The sequence below is a fragment of the Microcebus murinus genome, chromosome 18, assembly GCF_040939455.1.
Source record: "Microcebus murinus isolate Inina chromosome 18, M.murinus_Inina_mat1.0, whole genome shotgun sequence".
NCBI lineage: Eukaryota > Metazoa > Chordata > Mammalia > Primates > Cheirogaleidae > Microcebus > Microcebus murinus.
The window spans coordinates 48,625,199-48,642,145 of record NC_134121.1 but is presented as its reverse complement, the minus strand read 5'-3'; the positions used below and the strand labels follow the sequence as shown (position 1 = coordinate 48,642,145).

Sequence of the window (16,947 nt, the reverse complement as noted above, 5' to 3'; positions counted from 1 at the left end):
GCATTCAAATGGGGCATTCATGCACTTAGGCAAAGGCTGAGGGTGATGTCAGTGCAGAGGGACTGAGCTGGAGGTTGGGAGAGGTGAGTTTGGAGAAAAGGGGTAATTGATAAAGACCCTCAGGTGTCATTTTGAACATCTAGATTTAATTGATGAACAACCAAGTTCTTAAGCAGTTAGACGTGAAGGAAATATTCTGGTGAAATAAACTTTACAATAGTGGGTGAGGGAGGGAGGATGGACAGGGAGGCTCAATGAGGTTTTCACTGGAGTCCTGGAGAGAGGCTTGGAGTCCTGGGCTTGGTGTGCCTTTGCCACGCAGAGCCACAATGCAGGAGGGGTCCTCGTTGGCCACTGTGGCTGGGGAATGGGAGGGCTGCGAGTGTGGCCTCCTGGGGGGCAGAGGTGTCCTGGCTGCCCCTGTATGAGAGGGGCAGGCTGGCTGTGGAGGAAAAACAGAGCTGTTTCTCAGGGGCTCAGCACGTGGGGTGCTGAGCTCTGAGAAGGCACTTGGGCAGGGAGACACTCATCCACTCACTCATTCAAGCATTTGCCAAATTGTGTGCTATGGGCCGTGCTGACTACAGGTGTTACACAGGAGCACACTCCTGATGTGTGTCCAGCTCTTATAGAGCTGACAGCTAGTTTATGGGGGCAAATAAGGACCTTGCAGCAGTAAAAGCATGACAGAGACATCAAAAGAGAGTACCATGGAGCCTGGGCTACAGCAGAAAGTGCTTGGTTTAGCCGGAACTCAGGAAGACCACTAGAAACCTGGGCAGATGTAGGGTGCACGGAGATCCCAGTCTGGTACCTCTGTCACCTGAACTGCTGATTCTGGGCTCAGATTCTGAATCTAGAGAGAGCTTGTCCCCTCTTTTGGCTACTCTCCCACCAGCTCCACTGTAGCCTCAGTGCCTCTTCTCTGTGTTACTGGCTGTAATACCACTTCCCCTCAAGTCTCCCCTATCCTCTGACAGCCAGTGACTTCCAGGCTCTCCAGGAGCCCATGGGACTTCAATCCAGACTCAGTGAGTCACCAAATATTGGGTATGGCATCCTTGTGGTAGGCAGACCCAGGCTGGAGAGAAAGGGCTGGGAGGGGTCGGGGCAGAGGTCTTCCCCTTCTTTTCCCAGGCTTATTTCTGGAGCACTAATTTCCCAAATATCCTCCCGCAGCGCTCTCCTTCCTGTCCTCCCCCTCCCCCACTGAGCCTGAAAAGGTGCTGTTTGCCCTATGCTCGCTCCCCAGGGCAACGGGCCAGGCAGCAGGTGTGTGTGTTGAACAAGGCCATCTCCGGAGCAGAGTGGCTGGAGATGAGCTTTGTTTAAATATTAAAGAAGTCAATCATTAATCAAGCCTGGCTCAGTGCCCAGTTACCCACTGTCTCCATTTGGGAGGGCCTGGGCTGGGGCAGGGAGAGCCATGGGGCAGTTTGTGGGGTTGTGTGCATCTCAGTCAGCCAGCAAAGAGCTTTTTGGGGCTGAATTATGCAGCCTGCCACAGGGAAAGCCAGAGGATCAGCAGAGAGGTGTGCTAGCTGGTACACGACAAGGTGCTTGTGCACTGAGTGCCACTGACTCATAAAGGAGTGTCTAGTTCTACTTGGGTACATTTTATAAGGGGACTGAAGCAGGGCCTTTTTTCTAACCATAGTGGAGATTCCTTGGGTACTGACACCCCAGACAAACCCCAGAGCTGGGCTCTTGAAGAAAACAAAGCTATGTGAAGAACCAGTTCTGGGCATGACTTGGGATAGGGGCTGGGTTGGAGGGACACAGCCACTGGGTCACTACAACCGTAGTTCCTGAACCTCTGGGGGAAGGAGGTTGGCTTGGAACCCAGGGCACATATGGAATCACACAGAGTCAGTCACCTATACACATGGCTTCATGTACATAAATTTGCAAATGCACAATTACAATGTCACATGTACCCAGATCTGCCACAGCTGCACCCAATCACAGCTGGGCACTGTGCAGGTGGGCTGTCCCCTCCTCTGTCCCCCAACCCTCTCTGGCTTGGCTTCCCCCTTTTTGCCCTCCAGACTCACCGGTCTCAATGGTGTTTAGTACCAGTTCCACCAGTCAGTGCTCATCCATGGAGGCTTCTCGCCACGATGTGTGAAAATCCAAATGGTCAGGGTGATTGAGCACACTATCAGGACAAGGCAGAGGCCCAGCAGTAGCCACTGTCTTTTGGCAACCTGCTGGGGCTCCATGGTCATGCCCAGGAAGTAGGCAGTGAACAGTGAGCTGAATAGCATGTCGTCTTGGGCCTGTAACTGTTTTTCCACTAAGTACAGCCTGTAGGCCAGCCACAGCGCTACCATGAACAGGACAAAGCTCAGGATCAGCAGCAGCCACTGACCAAACTTGGCCAGGTCAGGGGTCAGCCGCAGATTCAGGAATGTCACTTGGTTTGTGTCTTTTTCTGTGGAAGACATGGGAGTCTCATGGAGCAGGTGAAAGTAGAGGAGGAGCCCTGGGGTCCCCTGTCAGCGAGGATCTGACTGCCACTGGCCTTCCCCCTCAGCCTCAGGCATCTACCTGCCAAGCCATAGGTGAGGGCATGGCCCTGGAAGGAGAGTGAGAAAGAGGAGCAGGAGGAAGAGAAGGACATGGGCACAGATAGGGCTATGTACACCTCCAGGCAAGGCTCAGGAGGCATGATGCTGACCCTCTGCTCAGATGCCAGCCTGGCAGCCTCGCTGGTTAGTGTGCAAGGAAACAGCTGAGCCAGGGGCTGGGGCCTGGGCTGTGGTCTTGGTTGAAGCTACACCAGGCCTAGTTCAGGCAGGGGCACACAGCAGCAGTGCTGTGCTGGTTCAAGCCAGGTGATTGATGAGCTGAGGTTAAGGTTGGGTTGGGGTAGGGACTGGCTCAGGGCAGGGTAGGCTGGGCCTGGGTCTGGCCTAGACCTGGGACCAGGGTGGGATTATCAAACCTTCAAAGGAACAGCTGAAGTCTGGCCAGCCCAGGATCTCCCCTTGCTGCACGTTCTCAGTCACCAGCCAGTTTAGCAGGGGTTTGAAGTACGTCTTGAGGGCCTTTGTAGACACGCTGGACTGCCCGGTCAGCTTCTGTAGGACCTCTGGCCAGGGCTTGCTCGAGCCCAGCTTTAGGGCATCCCTGGGGGTGTGGGTGCATCTGTGAGGCTGTGTGGGGGCCTCAGCCAGTGCTGCTGGGCCCCTCAGCATGCCCAACCCCAGCCCCAGGGCTTGGCTGGTCAGAATCTTCCCACAGAGCTCAGCATAGTGAATACAACCACAAGCTTTGAAATGAGATTAATCTGGATTCACATCTTGGCTCTATCACTTAGTAGCTATGAGACCTTGGGCAAGCAACTTAACTTTCTGAGTCTCAGTTTCCATATCCGTAAAATGGAGATAATAACAGTACCTACCTCATGTGGACATCGTGATGATGAAATTAGCACAGTACTTGGAGCGTCGTACACAGGCAATAGGTGTTAACTGCTGCTGCTGGTTATTATTATTCCTAGTACTGTTACTGCTGTGATTACTATTATTTCTAGTACTGGTACTACTGTTATGATTATTATTATTTTTTGAGACAGAGTCTTGCTCTGTTTCCCTGGCTAGTGTGCAGTAGCGTCATCATAGCTCACTTCAACGTCAAAGTGACAGGCTCAAGCAATCCTCCTGCCCTGGCCTCCCAAAGTCCCGGGATTACAGGCTCGAGCCCTCACACCTGGCCAATAGTGTGATTGTTATTATTGCTAGTACTGGTACTACTGCAATTACTATTATTCTCCTGGACTCAATAGGCATAAAGTCTTGAGATGCTGTTTCCTGTGAGGTGCCCTAGTCAGTAGGTAGAGGCGGCTCTTCAGCCCTTTCTGGTCTCACATGGAGGGCTGTGAGAGGATCAGAGAGACCGTGCTCGTGGGAGCTGCCCTGCACAAATGTCGGCTCAAGGCACACACGGCACTTGGGGGCACGTGGTTGAGCCTCAGGTTTGGCCCCGTGCACGCACGGTGGGAGTACGGGGTGTGCTGAAGCCAGGGCTCTAGGCCTCCCCACCCACCCCAGGGTCCCCTGCGGAGGCAGCAGTGGGCAGATGTTGATTCTTCTCAACCTGTTGTTCCCTTGTCTGACTAGGAGAGAGGCCAGGCCTGGAGGCCCAGAGGTCATAGACCAACAGGGCCCAGGTTTAAGACCGACTCAGCAGGGCTGCTTAGGGACTGCATAGCCTCAGGTAAACAACTTAACCTCTCTCAGCCTCAGTTTCCTCAACAGTAAAATGGGTGCCATGATACCTGCCCTTCACTGTGGTGAGGATCAAGTCACATAATGACGAAGGAAGGCTTTGTAGCTTGCAAAGACATATACGCAACAGTTAATAAGCAATTGGGAAAGAATAAGGTGGGGAAGCGAACGGTCAGAGGATCCTTGGCAGAAACCACTGGGGAAGAAAAACCACAACTAACTCTAGGTAAGAGGATTTTATCAAACACTGGCTCCTGGGTAATGGGAGGACCCTAGTGGGGGAAAAGCTTTGACCGCTGAAAATCTGCTGGTTTAGAAATGGTCCTTCAGGCGGGGCAGGGCAAGATGTTTGACCAAAACCCAGCCAATAGCCCATGTGGGCAGCACGTGAGACCAGAGAACTGCAAAGGTGGCAACTGGGTGCTGCCTGGAGCCCTCAGTCCAGAGTGACAACAACATGCCCAGGGACAAGGTCAGGCCCACCACAGCTGGCTGAGGGAGGGTGGGGGACTGTGGGAACTCAGACCAGGTCCAGTTCGCCCTTCCATTCCCAGAAGAACCAGCCCGGAGCCTGGCTCAGAGCCATTGCATTTAGGAGGATGAGTCAAAAGTAGCAAAATCAACTTTTAAGAAATATTAGGCAAAAGAGCAGCCAAGAATCTTCTCCTTTTCTTTTTCCCATGCAAGCGCTCGCCTCCCCTCTCTCCTGCACAGACTATATTTAACTCTGCTGCTGTTTCGTCCCTTCCCAAAGCTCGTGACATAGCCCTTTCTCAGAATCCTCTCCTCTGTCCACTGCGCTGAATGGTGTTCAAGGTCCTACGCCTGGAATTCAGGGTCTTCCCTGACCAGGGGTCTGGACAGTGACACATAAGGAGAGATGACATGTTTTGGTGCCAAATCAGACCCTGGGACCCTTGTGCACCCTGGGTGGGGTGGGGGCGGGACATGATGAGAATGACTGAAGTCAAATGTCCCACCAGTCAGGTGGGATGAAGCAGAAGTTACAAGTGAGTTGATATGATGAGGAAAACAGACACCTGCTATTTCTTGCATGCCTGCATTTGGAGACAGAGACTCCTCCTTGTCCCCTCGTATGACCTCCTAACTCTGCATTCACCAAAGCCCTTTCGTATTGCTCTGGCTCTTTTCTTGTATTATGGAATTATTTATCCTGCGGTCCATTTCCCCCTGCTGGACACAGGGCAGCTGGTCCCCATGGGCACAAGTAAATGTTTGCTGAATGAATAAATGAAAGGCAGCCAGAAATATGAACGCAGAGAGCAGAGAGGTGCCGTTATGTTCAACACATTCAGAAAAGCTCAAACCCAGGCAGTCAACTAGAATAAAGCCCTGTGATGGGAAAGGAGGGAAGAGCAAATATGCTTGGGAGACGATAGTCAGGCAAGGTGCAGCCCGCCCCACCAGCAAAGCCTGGGGGATCAGTCCTGCAATCCCATCTGGCCTGATGGTCACAGACAAGCTGCATGGTGCAATCACAAATATGCTCATGAAATTTGCAAAGGATACTAAATGATGTGGCAGTGTTAATCCTCTGGGGGACAGGAATAAAACTCAAAATGACCTTGACCAATTAGGGAAATGGACCTATTGAAATCAGTTGAAATGCAACAGGGAAAAGACCAAGTCAGCAGGTGGGCTCCACATCTCTATGGTTGGAGCGCTGATCTCAGAACCAATCGACCTCGATCTAATCTCACTAAGGTCTCTATTCTTTGACGGAGGCAGTAAGGTGAAAGATAACGTGTTCTAGGGTCAGTTCTGGGTTCAAAGCATGACTGTGCTTCTTGATAGATAAATGACACACAATCACGTCAACTCTCCTAGCTTCAGTTTCATCATTTGTAAAAACTGAATGATAATATCCATTTGGTAAAGTTAAGCACTAAACATGAAACACGGTAGGAGTGCTCATCGGGGAGCCCAGCCTGTAGTATTAATAGTAAATGCTTCGTATTTTCAGCTCAGGTCCCTCATCCCTTCCAGATTTGCTTCAGGACCAAAAACCACAGCGACAGAGGGGTAGGCATGGAAAGGGTGGCCTGAATACCATGTGTGGGAAAAAAAGACTGAAGGGTCAAAGTGGACCACAGTTGGACCAGATGCATGCCACGAGGCTGGTGTGAAAGCAGTCTGGAAACCAGGTCATGGTGCCTCCAAGAGGCAGTGGGGGAACCAGCATGCACCCAAGGGTGCATCAAACACAGCTGAGAGGAAAGAATAAGGGGGTTCAGATGGAAGACTGAAGACTGAGGCAGAACTCCAGTGCTGGCTTCCCCTCTGGGACAGTTTGATTTACTGGGATATGTAAGTGTGCGTGTGCATGCGTGTGCGTTAGCAGGAGGGGCTAAACAGTGTCTCTGACTACAGGGACTACAGAAGAGCAAATGGGCTTCAATTAATGTAGGAGAGACTACAGTCTGACATGAGGAAGAACTCCCACTGGAATGTAAGTGCAGTGAAGACATGCTCAGGGCACCCAGGGTGGCCAGGTGAGGAGAAGGAGCCTGGAGCAGGTTTCCCAAAAGGAAGATGGCAGGGGTGGGGTGGGGCTGAGGACAAATGAGGGAGGAGGGCACTCACCCCAGGAGTTGCCCAGCTATCTTGGAGTTATAGATGTCACACCGGTGCAGTGGCCCCGTGTGGCCGGAGGCTGTGCACAGCGCTTCGTGGAACTGGAACTGGAGCACTAGGCTGAGGAAGTACCTGGGGAGAGAAGCATGAGGGGCAGGCTGGAGGGCAGAGACCAGACGCAGGAAGCCCAGAGCCACGTAGGACCAGGCAGCTGTGATATGCTGTGGCCACGAGGGCCCATGACAGGAGTCACAGCCTGGGTGGAGGAGGCTCCCGGGGCAAGACCCTGCCTTGAGCTGGTCCTAGAACACTGGGTCTGAAACAGTCCCACCAGCTCTTGCCCCCTGCACAGGATTTAATGTAAAAGCTCAAAGGATTCCAGGGCAAGGGCCTTAGGAGGCTGTGCAGCCCGACAGGAGGAGGTGGCAGGCATGCAGGTGATGTGTGAACCTAGGGCCCTCCTGGGAATTCTTGGCCCAGCTCCTGTGTCCCCCAACTCCCAACGCCCAGAACTGGCTCTGCCCACAGGGCCCAGACCTTTACCGTATGTAGGGCACACTGGCGGAAATGTGGAACTTGGCACCTGGATCAAAGTCCTCCTCTGAGCGAGGAATGGGGGGGCAGAGGCCCTGGTACCTCAACCTGGCAGGGGAAAGAGGGGGCTTGTCAGTGTGCCTGGCGGGCTCCCAGAGCCTTTTCCTTTTTGAAGCGCTTGCATGTCCATCAAAGCCGGACCTGGCATGCGGAGGACAACTTAAGGCATTTTTATTGATTCCATAAATGAAAACACATGGGGCTGGGAATCAGAATAAAATGATAGCGGTTAACACCGACTGAGCACATGCTCAGTGCTAGGAACCTCGCCGAGCCCCTCCCATGGACTCACACACTCAGCAGCACCCTGGCTCTGCCAAGGGACGGGAGGGAACAGGAAAGGTCCTTGCATGCATGCTAATGGTGGGGACAGATTGTTGACCAATAAATCAAGTAAGAAGTGCTTGCTGGGTGCGGTGGCTCATGCCTGTAATCCTGGCTCTCTGGGAAGCTGAGGTGGGAGGAACGCTTAAGTTCAGGAGTTCAGGACCAGTCTGAGCAAGAGCAAGACCCCGTCTCTACTAAAAATAGAAAAAAACCTAGCTGGGCATGGTGGCACATGCCTGTAGTCCCAGCTACTTGGGAGGCTGAAACAAGAGGATCACTTCAGCCCAGGAATTGGAGGTTGCCAGGAGCTAGGACGACACCACTGCTCTCTAGCCAGGAAGACAGAGAGAGACTCTGTCTCCAAAAGAAAAACAAAAGCTAAAAAGAAAACACAGTGACATCCCTTTGGGGTAGGACTACTGTTAATCCTGTTTTGCAGATGAGGAAAGCAAGGTTTGGGGACACAGAGCTGGCTGCAGGACACAGAGCTAGTGCTGATTGTTGCTGAGCCTTGTCGTAACATGTTGTCTATAAAATCTTTGGAGTAAGACAAAGTCTATGAAAAGGTTCGTGGTTTTATCGCCGGCTCACCGGAGCCTCCGAACCATCCTCTGGGCTCTACAGTGTCAGGATCTTCCTCTCTTGGTTGACAGGGCCTGTTCAGGGCCTAGGAAGTCGTCATCCCTCTCACTCAGCCCCGGGCGCTGTCAGCTGGGGGGTGGCCATGGCTGGCAGAGGTCCCTGCAGGTGCCTCAGGTGGCCAGTGGGGAAGGGGGGTCCCTTGGAGGGGCACAAGGTCAAGACTGTGCCAACCCCACCAGCGAGACCCATCCTGAAGTCAGGGGGTGGGAGGTGAGAAGACAAAGGGAGGTGTGCTCAGCTCTGCTACCCGCTGGGCTGCCGTGTGGCCTCGGGCTGGTTTTGGAACCTCTCTGAGCTTTGGCTTCTTCTTCTGTGAGAGGAGCATCTTGAATGACCATGACACAAGGTGGTTGTAAAAGGTCAAATAGACATAAGGGCCTGGTGCAAGCCAGCAGGCCACACGTGGTGGCCCCAAACCACACTGTGACCAGCAGACTTGAACTGGTCAGTCTGGTGCCTGGTGGATGCAGAGAAGCCCTGGTCACTGGCATTTAGTATCTAATCAGTGGCCAGGGGTCGCACGGGAGGGAGGTGCAGGAGGGCTCAGGGTTCTGTGCGTAGAGAAGCCCCGTGGCAGCCATCATGGGAGCTCCCCAGCCACCCAGGGAGCGGGTGGGGCCACAGCCAGGGGCTGTTTTTCACAGGTGAGGAGACTGCAGCCCAGAGAGGTTAAGAGACCCGCTTAGGGCTGGCGCCGGCCTCACGCGGCCTCACGGTTGCCTGTGCCCGCCCTATCCTCTACATCATGGATGCTTTTGTCTGGTGGCGGCAAACAGCCCACTGCCTGGGGCCTCCCCAGCCCCCCAGGTCACCAGTACTGCCCGCCCCACTCTGTTCTCAGGGTGTGTGACGGGAGCCAGAGCCCAGAGCAGCCGGCCGGCCCACCTGAGGTTCCACCACTCCTGGTTGTAGAGATCCTTGTGGATGGTGCCGTCGAAGACCTTCCAGCGAAACAGATCCATGATGTAGCTGAAGGGGATGAAGGCAATCTTCTCCAGGGCAATGCTCATCAGGAAGTTGACCTCCTCCTCTGGGGAGGGCGGGGCAGTCAGGAGGCGGCTCCTGGGCTCTCCTCCCCTGCAGCCTTGCCCAAGAGCAGGGTCCCTCCCCGCCCCCACCCCAGCCCCCAGCTGCAGCCTCAGCTGGGGCTGTCCTCCCACTGGGCTCTCGGTCCCCGTCACCTGCGTCCTGGTGCTGGAGGCTGAGCAGGCCTCTGTTGAGCAGGTGCTTGTGGGAGGAGGCCGAGAGGGTGATCACCGACCCCACGGCCTCTTCAAAGGCTGGGTTGGCTCCTGCGCGGAAGATGACAGAGAGGTTCTTATACTGCAGGAAGTACTGGATGTGGCCCATCTGGTGGAAGATGGAGAGCAGGTCTTCTATGGTCACCTCGGTGCACTTCTTTATCCTGGGGGCAAAGGGCAGGAGTCAAGGAGCATGGGGGTGCCCCAGGGAGGGCAGGTGGAGTGGTCCGGCCAGAGACCAACGGCCCGGGCTATTGTCACTTCTCACTGTGGGCCCCATATCCAACCAGGGACCAAGCCTTTGTGCTCACACCTGCCTCTCCTTCCGTGCTCCGGACCCATTCCCTCTCCCCTGCCCTGCTGCCCCTGCCCACTCCTTGCCCACACCTCCTAAGACAGGCAGACATGGGGAGAGCAGGAGAGGGCCGGGAGTGTGGTGCCGCCTGAGCACCTGAAGTCGTCGCCTTTGTAGAAGTTCCAGGCAGAGGCTTGGCACTCCACTTCCCGCCCATCTGTTGGCCTCTCCAGCATCGAGTTTCTCCAGAAATCGGGTGGGGCGGGCAGCAGCCCCAAGGAAGTGAAGAATTTTTCAGCCTCTTGATACATTTTCTCTGGCCTCCAGTGCTGTGGGGGAGGGGTGCGTGGGGTGCTGCCCTGCTTGCCCAGACGAGCCAAGGGGCAGGGCAGACGAAGGCCAAGCACCAACCTGGCCTTTCATGATCTTCGTGATGTCCTCGGGGGTCTTCTTCGGGAAGGGCAGGACCAGGTCTAAGATGTTGACCCAGGACTGGGCCCACATGTTCCCTGGAAGGGGAGATGGGGGGCTAAGAGGAGGCGAGAGACAGTCTCTCCCCGCACTGGGCGCCCACCTTTGCCACAGCAGAGCCCTCACCCAGGAGGTGGGCGGGGATGGGCCCCCTCAGGTCGATGACGTTGGGCCCGTAGTGGCGGTGCAGGGCCCGGCGCACGTAGGCGTGCAGGTTCAGGTAGAGCGGCCGCAGCTCCTCATAGAGCTGCTCCAGGTCTTCCTCAAGGGTGTCAGACTCATACTCGGAGCGCCACAAGGCCCCCATGTCTTTGTAACCTAGGGCAGGAGGGAAGTCTCCCTAGGTGCTCACCACCTCACCAGTTAGCCCTGGCCTGGCAGGCAGGAGACCCAGGCACCTTCCAGGGAAGCCTCCTTGGCCCTGGGGTCTGCATCTGCAAAATGGGGAGGGTACCTCCCAAGGCCACTGTCCGTACTGAATCAGACCAGAACGGAAAAGCGCCGTGCTAAGTGCATAATCCGAGCTGCTCACCAGGCCTGCAAGGCCCCAGTGCTCTCTCACCCCGCCCACGGAGCCTGCCTCACCCACGGGCCTGCCTCACCACTGCTTTCAGACCTTCTAGAGCCCTGGTGCTCTCGCCTGCGGAGCTTTTGCCTTAGGGTGCTCTTGTGTCTCCCGCCTGACTCTTGCCCCCTTTCAGACCTTGGACACGTGGCAGAGGGGCTGTCCATGACCTCTTTCTCTCGCAGCGGCAGCTTCCTACTTGGGATTGCCCCAGCGGTAGTCAGAGACACGGGTTTACCTGAGTGTGGCCTGTCGTGCCACGGGACTGCAGGCCCAGCGGGCGGGCGCCCATCTGTCCTTTCCTCTACGAGTCTTCAGAGCACCCCAGCACCCAGCACACAGTAGGTGCTCTATCAGCATCTGGGGAGCCCAGCTGCAGGGCTCACGGTTGCTGTCCCTGGGCCCTATGACCACCCTTGCTTCCGCAGACTCAGTTTTGCCCCTTCCTTGGCATTGCCCCGAGACCGGCGTGGGTCCCATCCACTCACCATTGAGCTGCGCTGCCTTGTTGCTGAGCTCCACGTATTGCTCAAAGGTAGTGCGGATCTCGCGGCCCACGGCATCCCGCCAGCCCTGCCAGGCCCACACCAGCTCCTTCCTGTCCCTGGAGGTGGCCATGACTTCTTCGAGGTCTGTCCCCAGAAAAGGAGCCGTGTAGGACCCACTCCCACCTGCCTCTGCCCTCACCCGCCCTGGGTGCCCCCTGGCAAGAGAGTGCCGTTGGAGGTTGGGAGGCCCGTGGGAGGGCCCGGTGCTGGACACTTCGCAGCTGGGGGGCAGGGCTTGGGTGCTCACCAGGCTCCAGAGGCAGGCAGGGCCCCTCATTCAGGCACACCTGGGCCATACTGTACGTTGTCTCCATGTAGGCCAGAAGCTTGTTGTACTGGGGGGGCAGGTGTCACCCAGGGCAGGCCCATGCCCTTGGCCCACCCACAGCGCTAGCCCCACCAGCCAAGAGAGGTGGGCTTGGCTGAAGCAACCCTCCTCCACCCGCCTCCTCCAGAGGAAGTTCTGGTCCTGCCCCTCCTCCAGCCTCCCTCCTGCCCCAGACACTCTGGCTCCCCTACCAGGCCCGACCCACCCACCCCTGGGGCGGGGGAACGAGTGCCTGGAGGCCAGGGGGCTCCGTCCATCACCTCCCGGGGGGCTCCGTCCATCACCTCCCGGAGCTCGTCCTTGGGCAAGGCCGCCTTGCCTATGTCCTGCAGCTTACTCAGCATGCGCTTCACGGCCGGGTCCTCGATCTGGGCAATCTTAAACAGGCGGGCCCGGGTGCCAAAGTACACCATGAACTTGGATCTCTCCACGTCCTTGTGCAGCTGGAAAGAGGGTCACTGTATTTGTCATGGAGGCCGGGGGAAGGGTAAGTTTTCCACATTGAACTCCAGGGCCGTGGTGCTCCAACTCACTCCCTAAGCCCATGCCAAGGAGCCAGGATCATTGAAGATTTGCTAAGAGGGAGAGGGAGGAAGCCTGGTCCTTAAAAGCAAGGAGGTGAAATTCACAAGAGAAAAGAAGCAAGAGATTCTTGCCCAGAGAAAGTTTAGGGCCAGCAAGAGGCCTGGAGCCTGCAGCCTGCTTTGATGTGTAGTTTGGGGCTTCCCTCTTTCCCGGAGCTCTGGACGCGGGCAGGAGGTGTGGTCCCCCATACTCCTAAGACCCCTGAGAAGAGCAAGGAGGAAGGGGCTGAGTGGAGGTGGTACCACACCATCTCCTCCTGATTTTTCGTGGTGATGTTGGTGACATAGTTCCAAGTAGCCTCCATGAACTGGTTCATCACAACCTGGGCTGTTTGGTCATAAAGCTGAAGGAATATCCTTGCTTCGGTCTCATTGTAGAAGTCACCTGCAGGGAAGGAGATGGGCACCGCGTTGTCCTGGGAGGGGCCTGCCCTGCCCAGCCCCTTGTCTGGTCCCATGCTCCTTCGGGTCCCAGCCAACCTGTGCTGTGATCACTCTTGACCCTGAGCCATGGCAAGAGCTGCCCGTAACAGAGGAGCATAAGCAGGGAAGGTCCAGGTGTCCATCTTGTTCCCATGACCAAGAGAACAGCAGAGCAGGGCGAGGCTATGGACCAATCACAAGCCAGCTCTGTATTGTGACATCAGGGGCCAAAGGGTCAGCTGTGGAATGTTCGCACTGGAGAGCCCCCACCCACCTTCTGGTCTAGCTGTCCCCGTTTTACAGGTGAGGAGACTGAGGTCCAGAATGGTTGAGCCACACGATCTGTTCACACAGCTAGCTCGCAGCAGAGCCACAAGGAGGACCCAGGGCTCTTGAGTTCTAGGCCAGAACTTGTTCTATTCTGCTTGGTCACTTCTCCTGAGGGTTGAAGCTGCCCTTGGGTCTTGGCCAGGGATTGATGAGACCCCCCCCTTCACAGGCTGGGACCACCTCTGAGCAAGTGATGGGATGATGGATGGATGGATGGATGGATGAGCAGAGAGATGGACATGGTATCTCTGGGCCTCCAGACTCTGGGAGCCCAGTTGTCTCTCCAGGTTCTTCTGACTTGACCTCTTACATTCACATTTGTGGCCTTTTGTTCTCTTGATCATCCTCAGGGCTTGCAGACCCCCTGCCCCCATAACCTCCTGCCACTTGTTTCCCCAGGGAGAGCCTGGTGCAGTGAATTTTCAGTCAGGAGGACACACAAGGCAGGGCCGGGTGGGGTGTGCAGCAGTGTGGTTGGCACCTTCTGTCCAGGGTGCATATCCGTGAGTGCCTGAGCCTGGTCGGAGCACAAGCTGGCAGGTCTCCAGCTCTCTGCCAGGTGGTGGCAACTGACACTGTATCTGCCCCACCTTGAGCTTGCTCCTCAGACTCACTTCCCTCCACACCCAGACTCCCTCCGCCCTGTGTCCCCTTTGGTTGCCCTCCGCCCAGCCTTGCTCACATCTTCACACAGGCTCTGCCCCTGCACATGGGCTCACACCACAACTAGAGAAACTAACCCTATGAATGTGATCTATTATGGCCAAAATATATTTGAAATATGAAGAAAGAAAGAAAAACTGAACTGAGCTCACTGAGAAGTCCCTCCTCCTGCTTCAAGCATATAGACATGCTTGATAAAACATAGTATTTAAAAAAATTCAAAATGCAGAGCTTAGCTGCAAAGCAAGAAAAGAGACTCTTCAGATGCTGGAGAGGACGAGGGCACCTGCAGCAGTGAGTGGTGGCCGAAGCCCTGTGGCCTCATGGGAGGTCAGAGTGCATCCATGCAAAGAACTGCAGCCTTGGTGCCTGCGTGGGGACAGCTTATCATGGTGGAAGTGACACTTCCACCACGCTGGGAGCCCTAGAATCAGGTGTGTGCATGGGGCCCTGCAGAAGGCTGTTCCAGCTGAGGGTGGCTCATAGGTTCAGTTTACTAAATATAAGAGAAAGTCCAGTGCCAGGAGGGACAATAATAGTAATCAACCCTCTCTGAGCGCTTTCCTGGGCTAGGGACCAGCTGAGGGGCTTTCTGCACACGAATCCAGTTTGAAAGAGTTCAAGCAAGTGCAAAGCTCAGATGCCATCTGGGAAACACAGGCTCCAAAGAAATGGGGTCACTGCTCTGAAGCTGAAAAGTAAAGGTCTCACTTTTATGCGGGTAGAAAACAAAGAAATCAGCAGAATTACATTTCCCATACAAAGTTGGTTTATGAGTTCCAGCACTTTGATTAGTTACAGCTTATTTGTTTTCTTTTTCCAATTTAAAGAGTATATATAACACATTCCATCTTAGACAATATGACAGTCCTGAGGTCTCTGTGTAAGAGAAGAAAGGGAAAGTTAATCTATAATGAAGATCAGCCATAAAGAGGGAAGGGGTCTTCTCTGGTGCCCGCTAGTCTTTTACAACATTTTACAGAACAATGTAGGTAAAGGAAAAACGGCTAATCCATAATTAGGGAAACAAAGGTTACAGCTGCCCAGGTTACCGCTGCTTGTTATTGACTCAGGTCTCAGAATCATATTCCTTCAAGGCTTAAACTAATTTAAAGTTCCAATAACTTAAGATCTTTTTTTTTTTAGAAATAGGGTCTTGCTCCGTTGCCCAGGCTGTAGCTCAGTGTTGTCATCATAGCTCACTGTAACCTCAAACTCCTGGGAATGCTCCCCACCTTAGCCTCCCAAGTAGGTGGGACTTTAGGCACACGCCACCACATTCAGCCAATTTTTTAATAAAAAAAGTTTTTTTTTTAGAGACAGGTTCTCATTATGTTTTCCAAGCTGGTTTCAAGCTCCTGGCCTCGAGCAATCTTCCCACCCGGGCCTCCCAAAGTGCTGGGATTACAGGTGTAAATCCCAAGAGCTTTGATTTTGACTCACTTATTTTTACAGTTCACAGTAGCACCATTCACAATAGCTGAAAGGTGAAAACTCAAATATTCATGGATGAACAAAATGTGGTATATACATACAATGGATTCTTACTCTGCCTTAAAAAGGAAGGACATTCTGACACATGCTACAGTGTGGATGAACCTTAAAAACATGATGCTAAGTGACATAAGCCAGACACAAAAGGACAAACGCTGTATGATCCCACCTCCGTGGGGTTCCTACAGTAGCCACATTCATAGAGACAGCGGGCCGGTGGTTGGTGGGGGTTGGGGAGGAAGAGAATGTGGAGTCACTGCTTAATGGACACAGTTTCAGTTTGTGAAGACGACAAAGCTCTGGAGATGGATGGAGGTGATCACTGCACGACAATGTGAACGTACTTAATGCCACTGAATTATGCACTTAAAAATGATTAAAATGGTAAATTTATGTTATGTATATTTTAGATAACAATTAAAAAATAGGTCTTTAAAGTTATTAAGGAACAGAATCTGCGAGGCAAAAATAGGTTTTTGTGAAAACACAGGAAGTTTGAAAGAAACAGAGATGCTAAAATGAAACATACGGTGATGAGACAGGAACAACGAGACGCTCCAGCGGCCAGGCTGAGCGGTCGCCGAGGAGCAGAACTGGGCACGAGAGGGCGCAGCTGGGGAAATGGTCGGGTGCAAGGACAGAAAATGAGTTGGGAGCTGAGAGCAAGAATTAGGAGACACGGAGGACCAAACAGAAAGCTCCGAGCAGAGCCTAACGGCAGTCCCACAAAAACAGACTAGGGAGGAGGAAGAGGCGATGGCTGAGCGTTTCTAGAACTGAAGCAAGAAAGCTCGGGGTTCTCCCGGAAAGAAAACAGCGGGAGGTGCAGGGAGGGATGGTGAGAAAGTTCCTGGAAGGCAGGTGGGAGACATGGCATTTTCAATCCTGTCACCCTGGTTTTCTTTCTCCCTCTCTCCAGTGAGGGCGCCAATCTCAGCTTGACCGTCATCTCTCTCTTCTGCGACTTGGGGATGTTTGAGGCGTGAGGCAGGTTGGAAGGTTCTCAGGAGATGATGTAGCCAATGTAAAGAGAGGAAGCTGTGTACTAGGACTTTCTATATTGTCTCATTTAATCTTTGCAGCAATCATGAGAGGGTTTATAAGAACCATTTCACAGGTGTGAAAATGCGGGCTCTGAAAAGGAAGGACATTGCTCAAAGTCACACAGGTAGGCAGTGCAGAGGCGGGACTGGCCTCAGGCCTCTTGCAAAGCCACTTGATTCACCCATGTTAAAGCCAGGGCTGGTGGATGGAGGAAAATGGGGGCTGGGGAGGGGGTAGGGAGATCAGAGAATGTCTCCTCTGGCAACCACACCACCTGTGGCCAGTGGAGGTAAGAGCTGGTCACCAAAAAGTGGCATTGGCAGGTACAGCCCAGAGAAGGACTCAGACTTCAGGACCACTGGCAGAAAGTACCAGGTTGGCCCCTCTTCCTGCTATCACCACTTTGTCTTCCTGTGCCACCATCCAGGTAGCCCCAGCCTCTCCGTAGCCACCCAAGGAGGCAGACACAGGAGTCTGAACAATGATAAGGCTGGCTGGGCCGGCTACAAAGTGGAGCTTCTTTGCCCTTAGTCTGCAGCCCGGTCCTTTGGGTGCTGAATGCTGGTGACCT

The 16,947-nt window shown here is 54.1% G+C and overlaps 1 protein-coding gene across 2 annotated transcripts; it reads right to left on the bottom strand.

The window, feature by feature from the left end:
* Positions 1–2,060: 2,060 nt before the first annotated feature.
* Positions 2,061–13,015, bottom strand: LOC105861733 (angiotensin-converting enzyme-like protein Ace3). 2 transcript variants are annotated; one of them, XM_012747504.3, is made up of 14 exons: positions 12,903–13,015; positions 12,671–12,807; positions 12,099–12,281; positions 11,758–11,845; positions 11,451–11,594; positions 10,524–10,715; positions 10,338–10,435; positions 10,083–10,255; positions 9,572–9,795; positions 9,276–9,420; positions 7,371–7,469; positions 6,837–6,959; positions 2,948–3,132; positions 2,061–2,434 (listed from the first exon to the last, which is right to left on the bottom strand). In XM_012747504.3, the coding sequence occupies exons 1-14, from the start codon at positions 12,997–12,999 to the stop codon at positions 2,070–2,072; spliced, it is 2,253 nt and encodes a 750-aa protein (XP_012602958.1). In that variant the 5' UTR covers positions 13,000–13,015; the 3' UTR covers positions 2,061–2,069. The 2 variants fall into 2 exon arrangements, with proteins under 2 accessions (XP_012602958.1, XP_012602959.1); XM_012747505.3 differs by having other exon boundaries at positions 12,123–12,281.
* Positions 13,016–16,947: the final 3,932 nt, after the last annotated feature.